General features: G+C 34.2%; 1 protein-coding gene across 1 annotated transcript in view; it reads right to left on the bottom strand.

Moving 5' to 3' along the window:
* The window catches only part of Cubn (Cubilin), a 2,223,842-nt gene that overhangs the window by 1,516,702 nt on the left and 693,227 nt on the right, over nt 1–13,913 (bottom strand). The window contains exon 21 of the mRNA XM_090396294.1: nt 5,247–5,431. Within this exon, the coding sequence (XP_090252420.1) occupies nt 5,247–5,431 (185 nt within the window). The remainder of the gene's footprint in view (nt 1–5,246; nt 5,432–13,913) is intronic.

Below are 13,913 nucleotides of genomic sequence, written 5' to 3'. Positions count from 1 at the left end.
GTTAACTAAAATTTGTCTGTAATAGGTATCATTATTCTAATACGGAACTGTTGAAGTGACCAAGGAAAATTTATACTAGGACTTTAGTATCTGACAGAATATATTAAAAGTAAGCTGGCTAGTGTTAATGTTATATGAATAATTAAGTGTCCTGAGAATTTTGCATGTCTATTGTAATGTATAGGAAAGTTAAAATGTCATAGTTGTGTGTTAGTGCAGTAAAAGGCTAAGTTAATCTATTTAAGTTTGGATAGTTAAATAGTGTGAATTAATCTTATATATCCGTGTCAAATGAATTTATGTGTTGAATGTGTATGGTGGCATGATCGTAATACCCATTATTGGATCATAGCCTAATTACTTGTAATAAGTTAATGTTAGTTTGTAAGTATTTAGTTTAGCATTGAATTGAGTAATAACAAAATTTGAATTGTACCGTATTAAACTTTTTAATAAACTTGTCCAATGACAAAACAGTTGTCTGAAATTGCTGTCCAATGCACCACTTGAAAAATACGAACCTAATCACGCGGGAAATTAATGTGTTAAGAAACGAGATAAAGTGTCACGACTGCAACATTGTTTCACTTTCAGACATATCTGAGTTCTTTCTCCTTGTTTTTGTATATAATATCTCAAACTAAATATCCCAAAAGGCGCAGTATAAATACAAATATTAGGGGTACTAAGGGGAGAAATAACTTAAGTATTAGTAAAAGTTTTGGTGATATCCCGAGCATAGATAATAGTAGAACATAGATAAGAGGAAATTACTAGACAGAATAAAAATCGTAAAATGGGACACAACAACAGTATGTATTTCTGACTATCCTGTAGTTGGCATCGAAATAATGTTTTAGCAAAGTTGATTAGTGACATAAGTGTTTTGCTGTCAGTATTTTGTGTTCTGACATTGCAGTGTATATAAATAATAATATTACTTACATACTAAATTCAGCATCATTGCAGCAAAACTCTTCCAAGTAAAAGACATGATTCCACCTAACATAAAAGAACTCCTCTATCACGATGTTTGTGAATCTCTATTCAGGTACAGTATAATGGTCTATGCAAACACATGATACAGCCACCTAACAAAATTAGAAATATTACATAGGAAAATTGTGTCCACAGTGATTTGGAGACCTTGTATACAACAGCCAATATCCAAACTGCTTATGGCGATACACTGAATCCTGAGTTAAAAATCTGTATACTACATAATATTACTAAGAAATTACTTCGACATCACATATCGTAACAACAGAGACACATATCACATAACCAGACCCACAACAACTCATACGGTTCTTTCGTGAGATCACATCCAACACCCATGCTTCTTAACAACCTACCAAGAAATTTAAAACACATAGACAACCACAGAACATTAAAACACGAGCTCTGGAAACTATACCAACACAATAAATATAGCATTAACACTAATATACACATCACAAATCACCAGCACCCAATGCCTACCAGTCCATCAATAAACAGTACCAAACAACATAAATAGTGAAGGTTATGCCCACTCTCTTCATAAAAGCTAATCCTAGCTTCAAAGTAGGTGGGATTAGCCTGCCTCATTCAACTAATCCTCATAATCATAGACTGCAAATTATTGTAATGTATATGTCAGTATGGTGTATAAATGATGATACTGATATGAAAAAAAAAATATGTGTATTTATATTCAAATAAAAAAAATTAAAAAGAAAGATGATACTTCAAGACATATTACATTTACATATGTACAATTAAGACATATTACATTTTCTGCTCTCTAAAAAATTCTGCATACAGAATTTTTTAGAGAGCAGAAAATGTAATATGTCTTAATTGTACATATGTAAATACTCTGTATGATGATAATAGAAAAAAATTGTTATTATTAAAAAATTATTATATAGAGAAATTATATCTATTGTTATTGCATATATAGAGTGTAAAATGGGGGGAAAAACCTGTAATAATCATCATTGTTAATATTATAATAATATATGTTGTAAACAATTATTATTATTTTTATTTATTTATTTATTTATTTATTTTTTAATTATTCAACGAATTAGTAACTCGAAAAAAGAAAACTTCGGCACAAGATTTTATTGAAAAAAAAAATCTGTCAGAACACAAACCAAGTGGAACTAGCAGACTCATTCAACCATGCCTTCACAAACAATATCACACAACTCAAAAAAGGAACAATCTACCAACGATCAACAAAAAACTACCAACTCAAAGTCAAGAACAAACTATGTATTTTCCACCCATAACAAAACAGGAACTGAAAGAAGCACTCTTACACCTAAAATCAATGACCACTCCAGGAATAGACAAAATAAGACTCATAGACCTTTTAACATGCTTTGAACAAATAAATCCAATACTTTTGAAACTCGTGACCACAATATTCGACACTGCTGTTATTCCACAACAACTAAAAACTGCAATAATTACACCAATTTACAAACATGGTAAAATAAACGATACTCAGAACTACAGACCAATAGCCACCCTACCAGTCATTTCAAAAATTCTAGAAAAAATAACACACACCAGACTACACAACTAACTACAGAAGTACAACATCATCTCACAAAACCAATAAGGCTTTCAGAAAACAAAAAAGCACCATCACTTTATTAGAAGACATTGCCGATGCCATGAACAAAGCTCTCGACAAAAATAAGTATGCCGTCCTTATACTGCTTGACTTAACCAAAGCATTTGATACACTTGAACATAACATAATACTACTTATCAAACTATACTCAACAGGTATAAGAGGAACACTGCATACATAGTTCAGGAACTACCTCTCAAACAGAACACAAGTAACAAAAATAGGTACATCTCACAGCCGAGGTATACAAATAAAACGCGGTGTCCCTCTAGGTGCCATATTATCATCCACTCTATTCAATATATACATTAATGATGTTCACAACATGGGCATAAGAAGTCAAATATTTCAGTATGTAGATGACACTGCACTACTAGCAATCCACACAGACATCAACACGGCTCTCTCCAAAGCACAACAAGACTTAAATGAAATCACAACATACTTCTACTAAAACATAATTGTAATCAATGGCACCAAAACACAGATGGTGATAATACACAACCCAAGAATCATGAGCCCCGCACCACTATCGATACACTGTCACACATACCGTGAATTAACAACAAAAAACCCTGCCAATGTCCCAAAATCAAACGTGTAATACATGCAAAATACCTTGGTCTCTACATAGATTGCCACCTTAAATGGACAAAATATACAGAATACCTACACACCAAACTCCGGATCATCACAGCAAAACTTTTCCACGTAAAAGACATTATTCCATCCAACATAAAACAACTCCTATATCACGGTATATGCGAATCTCTACTCAGATACGATATAACAGTCTATGAAAACACATCAAACAGCCACCTAACAAAATCAGAAATAGTACATAGGAAAATTGTGTCAACAGTGATTTGGACACCTTATATATGCAACTAATATCCGACCGGCATATGGCGACACACAGAATTCTGAGCATTAAAAACCTGAAACACTACATAACGATAATAAGGAATTACTTCAACATCACCTATTGAAACAAAAGAGACAGATATTGTATAACATGACCTACAGCAACTCTCTACATCCTTACACTGTTCAATTACTCATACGGTTCTTTTGTGAGATCACATCAGATACCCATGCAACCTACCAAGAAATTTAAAAGATATAGATAACTACAAAACATTAAAATATGAACTCTGGAAAATATACCAACAAAGTTAATACACCATTAACACAAATATACACATCACCAGCATCCAATACCTACATCCCATCCATAAACAGTAACAACAACATAAATAGTGAAGGCTAATCCCACTCTCTTCATAAAAGCTAACCCAAGCTTCGAAGTAGAGGGGATTAATTCACCACACTCATCTACACGTAATCCTCATAATCAAAGACTGCAGATTATGTGACAAAACATAAGTTATATAAGTAACTTATGTTTAACTTATGTTAAACAGTAAGGTGTATAATAATAATGAAGATACTGATATTAAAAAAAAAAAATTGTGTATATGTAATTAGGCTGTATAATAATAAGCAATGATATTGTATTGAAAAAAAATTATGTACACTTATAATTAAAAAAAATCACTGTACTCTACATTTTGTACTGAACAGAAAATGTAATAGTATTACATTTTCTGTATATATGTAAATACTCTGCATGATGATAAATAAAATGTTATTACGGTTGAAAAAAAAAATAAATATTATGATATTGATATTGAAAAAAAATGATGTACATTTATATTTTTAAAAAAATCACTGCACTCTACATTTTGTACTGAACAGAAAATGTAATAGTATACTTTACTGTATATATGTAAATACTCTATATGATGATAAATAAAATGTTATTACAATTTAAAAAAAAAATATATATATATATATTATTAATCATTCTGTACAAAACCAGAAATATAATATGTGAATAGTCTAAATGTAAATAGCCTATACGATAATGATAACACTTTGTCAAACTTGAAAAAAAAAAGAAAAAAAAAAAAAGAAAGAAATATATATAATAAAATGTAAACTGCAGCATGTAATCATATCATTCACTTTGTATAACTTTGAACTATATTTGCAAACAATCACTCTGATTGTTATTATTCTGTTATATGAATTCCACATTGTCCAAATTATAAAGATAATAAGAGTGAAATGTATAACATAAGAAATTATAGTACTCTTAAAAATATATATACTCGTATGTGATTTCCCTGAGAAGTAATAAAAAGTGAAAGTAAAGTTATACAAAATTATTGTACTGGATTGGACAGATGTTTAGTATAGAATTATAAATTGTAAACTGTTTCATTGTTCATAAGATTACAGTGTAGATACGTATAACTTATGTGCAAGTACTTGTATGCATGCATGCTGATATGCACAAATGTATATAATGTAAATAAGCAGGTATGAATAATGAAGTTAATGACTTGAAAAAAAAATATTATTTATTATTTATTATTATTAAATTATTATTATTATTATTATTATTATTATTGTTAATAATAATTATATGAAGTCAAATAATTATATATATATAAACCCCAAGTCATTAACTATAAGAATGAAAACTTAATAAAATTTTGTTTAAGCTTTGATAAATACCTATAAACAAGAAATGAAATACTAAAAAACATACCTCTAAGTAATCATAAGGACAACTTTCTCCTGGTCCTTCCACATCAAAATGTGAAAACTCAAGATATACTAAATTCCCTTGAGATAAATTAATGTGATATATACATGTTATGCTTGCAGGATAAGAATCAGGATAATATGGAGAATGCAAGACTCCTTGTGAGGTAACAAATGTACCACCACACACTGAAAAGAGAAATATCTTATACAAATTTTCTTCTTAATTTGTAATTAAATTTGTGAATGCATATTATTTATACTATTATGACTGCTATGATCATCGTATCAGACCTCCGTAGAGTTAAAAAATGATGGTCAGAGGTCACATATACATACTCACTCAACAATGTCATAAATGTATTCACGATTAGTGCACTTTCCACTCTTTCATTCTACTCCCCAAAATAGAGAAGTAAAATTCCATGCAGGAATCTTACTTGTCTACTTTGCCCATATCCTCTTCATACAACTTCTAGAAAAGAGCTTCTTATTAGTATTGCTGTTGCTCTTCAGTCCATGAAAAATAAGCTAACAAGTAAAGATAGGGAAGATATTATCCCCCTTTATAAGGCTATAATAGAGCCGTATCTTGACTGTGCATATATCTGGTCACTTGGGTTTCTTAGGGATCAGGATTCAGAGAAGAGTGACTAAGCTGGTGTCAGGTGTATGGGATACTCCTATGACAGACTGAAGGTGTTTGTGGATTGCAAAGTTTATTATTATTACGTAACACCTCTAGGGAGTCCAAAGACTCATCAAGGGCACCTACTCTACACCTCTGTCTCCACCACTCAATCCACCAACTACAATGAACATCAACTACCATCATCTACTACCCATAATCACCACTAGCATTTTCACTGACAATCACAAACGTTCATGCCCACAGCGGGATTCGAACCCACAGCCTTTTGGCTGGAGAGCAGATATGCTAACCACTCGGCTAACCAGAACGGCTAATTAATTAATGCCAGCAGCACCCAGGGTTCCCAGGTGACACCCTCCCAAGTACTAACTGGGCTCAGGTTTGCTTAACTTCAGAGATTATTCTTGGTTTGATTAATTAATTGCTGCTCACACATTACTTTCACTTCCTTAAAAATTAGCATTATCTTCTCTGAGGTAATGCAAGTTGTTGCATGTGGAGTATAAATAACTAACAACTCATTTTAACCTGGTCTTTATGCTCCACATGTAACAAACTCCAGGGATTCAATGGACTTGTTGTGAGAGATCACATTTTTCAATCAACATATCTCCCATTTTTAATTTTAAATATATTAGCACTCATAGTATTTGAATGCAACGCATTAGTAATGCGTTCCATTCAAATACTAATCTTAATGCAAAAAATCTATCCTTCCCCTCACTTCACTACACCTTTACACCACTTCCATGGATGACACCTCATCCTCTGTCTCCCACACTCCACTCTATGTATAATCCATTTATAATCATCCATTAAACAACTTCTCATGCAAACACCACTACCACCTCAATTCCTTAAAATCTGCCTATACACTTCAACTCTGCAATTTGCATTTCCAAACCTCAGTGATGTAACTAACATTTTGGAATCTAGATATTGACTTACCTGTATGTTTGGCCCATGTCTAGAGTTTCAGCATTACAATGTAAACGAGGAGAATGAATTTGAGCAAAACAGTCCATGTGGAATTCGATCAATGCCTTACAGTGGTACAACCACCTGCTTAACCATAATTATCAGTGTGATTCTATTACAATAGTAAATGCACTGTGTAGCTTTCAAAGCACATACAACATGCTTTCTGAACATCAGGTCAGTATCAACTATCACTCTTAGATACAAATTTCAACTGCCTCCAGAAACACATTTCCATCAATACAGTATAAAACTTTAATCCTCTGCACTTCAAAGTGCAACACTTAAGCACTTATTAAAGCTACAATCCCAAGTAAAAGTCTAATTCCTGAAGGAAGATCACATTTGTAACAACTGAATATCCCTTATTAATCTGCAAGATTATTAACTAATAAATTAGCAGCAGAGACTCAAGAACAGTGTCCTAAAGAAAAACCCATTATCACTAGTCACAATTTTTTTCTGGGACAATGCCTCACCAAAGAACAGGCAAGGAGGGTGGCTCAGTTGGTAAGGATAGCAAAAGTGCAAGGATAAGGGTAAGGATAGAAATGTGGACTGGGACTGAGATAGCAAGAGGAACTAAAGAAAAGGAGTTTGTAAAGTTTTTGAGGGACAACTACCTCAGGCAGGGGGGCACACAAGGATTGAGGGGTTTAAATTTGATCAGCTTGTCAGATGTTTTTATAAATGAGGTGTCAAATCACTCTCCAGTTTGTGAGAATGAGCATGAAGTGATTCCCTGGGTGGTTGCCAGCAAGATGAGGACTTCTCTGAGGAAAGGGTATATGTGGAACTACAAGGTTGGTGATTATGAGAAGCTCAGGAGACTGCTTGCAGGTGTAGCATGGAATGAGGAGTTGGGTGGAAAGGAGATCAGTGCTACTTGGGTGATATTCAAGGACTATCTAGTAGAAGCATTGTCTAAATGTATTCCAAAGGACAGAAGGTAAAATACAGTAAGTGTGAAATGGATGAACAAAAAGATTAAGCCTACAATAAGAGAATAAAGGCATTATGGAGGCACCATAAGAGGAGTTGTAATAATCAATTCCATGAGGAATACAAAGAACAGGCAAGGAGGGGGGACTTGGTAAGGGCAGCAAAAGTTCAGTATGAGTAATTAGCTAATGAAGCCAAAAAAAAAAAAAAAAATTGGGTAGTTCTTTTGATATGTAGCCAGCAAAAAAGATTATAGTATGATGGCACTGACTGGAGAAATCTGATAAGGACAACTACAGCAGAGAATATAGTTGAGATATTTAATGAACAGTTCATATAGGTCTTTCATTCTTGTGAATGTGATATCATGAAGAGTCTGACAGCAATGGATGATGAAAAGGAGAGGCTGACTGAATGAAATAAAGGTATAGGGGTAATTAAGCAAACTTGATATTAATAAGGCTGTGGGACTTGATGATATATCAATGCATTTTTTGAAGGAATGTACCAGGGTGTTAACATCTTATTTAATATGAGTCTTACATTGAGTCAAATTCCAAAGGAGTTGAAGGAAGGAAGGCAAGATTGTACCACTTCATAGAGTAGGTGACAGAATTGTTGAAGCATCAAATTATCTAAATGCAGGGAGATAGAAGAATTGGCTAATGCACACAAAGAATGAGATTTATACAACATGATAAATGAACTAACATATAAGAAAAGGAAAAGGATGGGGAGCAATATCTTAAAATCACAAGATAATAAACTTATCATAAGGAGGAAATACTGGAATGTTGGCAAGAACAAACAGAGCAACTGTACTATGCACATAGAGAAAAAAAATCCAACACAAACAACCTTAGATGGTCCTGATATTCATGCTAGTGAAATATATAATGCAATAAAAGGATTAAAGGATAAGAAAACAGCAGGAAGCGATTAAATCACAGCGGAAATGTTAAAGGCTATTAACACGTTTGCTGCCAACTACGAGTATATTAGTAGTTGGTAAATGAGCCTAACGAATATACTCGTGAGGCATCGAGATTAATCATACTGACCTTGAAGAAGTGAAAATGCTTGGTGTGTGGAGCATAGCAGCGAACATATGTATACTCGTAGTTGGTATATGAGCCTCACAAGCCAACTATGAATATATTCGTATGTCGATTACCGCCGGTGACAAGATTACTAGTACTGACCTTGAAGAAGTGAAAGTGCTTGGCATGTGGTAACAAACTATGCCCGAGGAATGTGGCAGCGAACATGTTAATGATATAGGCATAAATGCTTTGACAATGGTATGCAACCAAATTTGCAACACAGGATATTTCTCAAAAGACCTAAGATCTTCATACCCATTCCAAAAAAGCACAATGCTGCAGAATGTTCAGAATATAGAAAATCAACTACTCAACTGGGAAATAGGTGAAAATCAATTTGGATTCAAAGAAAAAAAATAGAACAAGAGATAGTATTTTCACTCCAAGAACATTGATAGAAAGATATCTAGAAAAAAACAGAAACGTTTATGCTTCATAGACTTCACCAAAGCTTTTGATTCAATCAACCATACAAAACTGATCAAGTGCCTTATAAAAATCAGAATGGATGGAAAAGATATAAGGCTGTTCACAAATCTATACTGGGAACAAACAGCAGCAATTAGAGCTGATAATGAGATATCTAAAGAATTTATAATCAAAGAGGTGTATAACAAGGATGCTTGGTCCACCTTTGCTCCGAGTTGCAATACCTTTCTTCAGTCCTGAAGATATTTTCATGTGCAAACTTTGTTTGCTCGCACTTGGATAAAGGATTAAACTAAATTTATCGTAGTCTAACCAAGTGCAAAATAAACTTTCAACATCTTTCTCTAAATCCAGAGTAATTTAATAATAAGGTGGCACACCTTTTGGCAACTTCTATAGATAAAGATGACCTCTCCATTGCTTCTGCCTTGGTATCTCCATCTCTGGGCCTGGCTTCCACTGACGAGACCTCAATAAAGATCATAACCACTGTTTGGGTCTGCCTCCCATGCTGGATATATATGAGAGGCTCTGCTTGGGGTAGGTTTTTGCCTGTCTCTGAGTAGAGCCATTGTTGAGATTATGGCTCTGTCTGGTGATGGGGTGAGCCTGCCACTGGGTAGAGCCAATGCTGAGAAGTTCTTCTTTGTGATGGGGTGAGCCTGTCACCAAGTGGAACAAAGCTGAGTTGGGCGATCTTTCAGGATCGTCTAATTTTTAGAGAGGTCTTTACTTAAATACACCTTAATAAAAGTCTAAACCGGTCTGGGTAGAGGCCCTTCCCTTAATGCATAACATTATACATATCTGCAAGGAGATGCGTTTTGCATTATGGGAGATACTGAGATAGGAGTGATGATAGCTTGGTCCACTTTTTCTCTGAGTTGCACTACCTTTCCTCAGTCCTCCTGAAGATATTTTAAGGTGCAAACTTTGTTTGCTCACACTTGGATAAATGATTAAACTAAATTTATTGATGTATACTATCCTGAATACTCTTTAATTTATATACTGAACAAATATACAAGGAACTTTAAAGCATTAAATCAACAGGAAGAAGGAACATAAACAACCTAAGATATGCTGATGATACAGTTCTATTGGCAGAAAACAAAAAAGATATAGAAATCTAATTAACAATGTAAGATTTATTAGCGAGAAATATGATTTGCTTTTTAATCTCAAGAAAACCAAGACAATGGCAATAACCAAATAAATAACAACACCTAAAACTGATATCAAAATAGATGATATACCTCTTCAGCAAGTAGACAAATTTACCTCGGCACCATAATAACAGAAGACAGAAGGGTACAAGAGAAATAAAAAGAAGAATTGAAATAGCTAGAGAGAAATTCAACACAATAAAAAATTCCCCTATAAAAATTAAAGACTTTGAAATGTAGATTTCAAGAAGAATTATGAAGATATCATGGACTGAGAAGAAAAGGAATGCAGACATTCTACTAATGACATGAGAGAAAAAAAAAGAGACGTCTTCTCAAAACTATCAAATGAAGAAAGACAAAATATTTTGGACATTTGTTAAGATGTGACAGCCTACAAAAAGCAGTCCTGAAAGGAATGATAAAGGTAAAGAGAGAACAAAGAATGCAAAGAACTACTTGGAGCAGCAATTGCAATAGCAGACATGTGAGGAATGTGCAAGGTAGGCACAGAAACAAAGCTGGTGGAGATACATGGTAGTGAACCTCCTGGACAGAGATAGAGATAGCACATGATGGTCTGGTCAGGTGTTGTGTTAAAGTGTTGGAAATTATGGAGAGAATCAGGATCCAGAATTGGGTTGACAGCAATGGTAATGGTATTATCTTTGATGGACAGCAGATTTGCTAAAGGGAGGTGATGTTTTAGTAATCTACTTACTTATTACAATAAGGTGAGAGCAGCATTCGACATGGGAGATAGATACGCAGTAGCCACTTCGACTTTGCAAAAGCTTTTGATAGATTACCACATAATAAGTTGATAGTCAAACTAGAGCAAATGGGGATGGATATTTGACTAAGGCATTGGATTGTAGACTGGCTGTCTAATAGGTATCAACAAGTTGATGGGTGAGCAATATCCCAGAAGAGGAATGTCACTCATGGTGTGCCTCAGGGTTATATTTTAAAGTCACTGCTGTGTAACCTGCACGTTAATGATATAGGGGAAGATTTGAATGGGAATATTCAGTTTTTTGCAGATGGTGTAAAGTTGGGAAGAACTATGATGAGAAGAGCAGATGTTGTGAACTGGGTGAACAGACACAGAAGTGAAGATGCCAATTCAGTGTTATGAAATATAAGGTTTTATAATTTGGGAAACAAGGATGGGATGTAGAATTTACGCTTGGTGGAGTTATATTGTCAGAGGTGGGGGGAAATAAGAGATCTTGCAGTGATGGTGGATAAGTATCTAAAATTTAGAGGATACATTGCCAAACTTGTGAGAACAACACAATGAATTTTGGCAATGATGCAGATGACATTGACTTGTAGAAATAAGGAGATTCTGGTTCCATCACATAAGGCCATGATTAGGCCACATATGGACTATTGTGCAGATTTGGTCAGCCAGTTTTCAATTGGCAAGGGTCCAGAGTTAACTAATTAAGATAGTTTCTGATCTCTGGAATGTTGAATATGAAAAAAAAGGTTGAAATAATGCAATTAAGAATTTATTCGATAGGAGGAAGAGGGTGGATATGATAGAGACATAAAAGTAGGTAAGGGGTTGATATAGGATTAACACTGAATAAGCTTTTCATAAAATGGTGGGAGATTGGGAGAAAACAAGAGGTGATCCCTGGAAGCTGTATAAGGAGAGTGTGTGCAAAGGGACTAGAAATTTCTGCAATGAGATTAATGAATGACTGGAATGCATTTCCTGAGAGTGTGGTGTCTGCAGAGAATTTGAATGTGTTTTAGGAAAGGTATGACTGAGCTTTGTATATGACAAAGGGAATCCTTTGTCATATACAAAGCTATATGAGTCTTTGACTCCATGGGATCTTAGGATGATAATAATAATAATAATAACACAATCAGAGGACCAGTCTTCTAGAAATCTGACCTATCTTATTCACTGATTGCACTACAGGATTGCAGGTAGTGTGAGCTAATGATGCACAATATTACAGCCTTGCCAAGTCTAGTCAACTCTTCCTTTCTGTGAATTACCTGGGTTCTGCAGGGCGAGGATTGCAAGTATATCATCCTGGTTATAGGAAATCCCAACCAGACTCTAGATGGAGATGACTTTTATCGCAATGTAAAACACTAGTACTCTGCTTATGGTGTGAAATTATATGAAACTGCATTGTTTCATCTCAGGAAAAGGATCTATGGTTTCTGATGATGATGAATTGCAGGAGAGCTACAAGGAGTAATAATGATATCAAATACCTTCAGGAAGATTTAAAAAGAATTTTAGCTTAAACTTTTCCCATTTCAAACTTTTAGGTGGTAGATAAATTCATCACGTAGTGTGAGTTATCTGCTTACTGGAGACCTAAATTGACTTGAAAAAAGTTCTATGTTTGGTCTCTAGAGTAGGGCTTTCTGGATTGTTATCAGCCTATGGCATCTCACTTCTGGGCAAAGGCCTCATTCAGTAATTTCTTCCACTCTTCTTTTTCAGAAGTCATCCGTATCCAGTTTGCTATTGTTAATGTGATTTTATCACCCTACTTCATCCACCATCTTCCTCTTTACTTCTCTCTTTCTGGTAATTCAAACTGCAATAAGGCTGTCTAAATGTTGTCTTTCCTACTTACATGGCCAGCCTATTTTAATTGTTAGCTTTCTGAATAACTTCAACAATTTTTGTGTTTCATTAATGTCAATTTTTTTTCACCTTCTGTGGTATTTTAATTTCCAAAATACTTCTGACAGGCTATAAGTAACTTGCTGTATTTCTGGAAGATTTTGAGCAAAAAGCAATTTCCTCAGCGACATGAAACCCAAAATCTGGCTAAGTTACATGGACGACATTTTCCTACTTTGGGAGCATGGCCCAGAAAACTTACAAACCTTTCTGGATCATTTAAACAATTTTCATCAAAATATAAACTTCACATCTGAACCAGAAGTTAATGGTGTTTTGGCTTTTCTAGATATAAAACTTACTAGAACAACTGATGGTCTGAAGATTTCTATGTTTAGAAAGCCAATACACACACCAATAGATACCTACATGTATCTATCGGTCTCACCACTATCCCCCTCAAAAATTAGGAATTATTTCCACGCTAGCTCATCGGGCAAGATCCTTATTGTCAGAAGAAGAAGAACTTCAAAAAGAACTTAATTACTTCAAAAGGACTTTCTTAAATAACAGTTACTCTCCTAAAAGTATCAATAATCATCTTAGTGTACGTCATCAACATAGTAATGAAGATAACTCAAACCACACAGCCTACATCTCCTTACCATATATATGTTCTCTTTCTCCTAAACTGTCAAAAATTCTGAAGAAATTAAATGTTAAAACATATTTCTCCACCTTTCCAAAACTCCAATCTTGCCTCAGTCAACCTAAGGTAACACACAACCTCCTTCAG

The sequence above is a fragment of the Typopeltis vanoorti genome, chromosome 8 (assembly GCF_054136105.1).
Source record: "Typopeltis vanoorti isolate ZY-2024b chromosome 8, IOZ_Tvanoo_1.0, whole genome shotgun sequence".
Lineage (NCBI taxonomy): Eukaryota > Metazoa > Arthropoda > Arachnida > Uropygi > Thelyphonidae > Typopeltis > Typopeltis vanoorti.
This window is presented reverse-complemented; position numbering and strand designations above follow the sequence as displayed.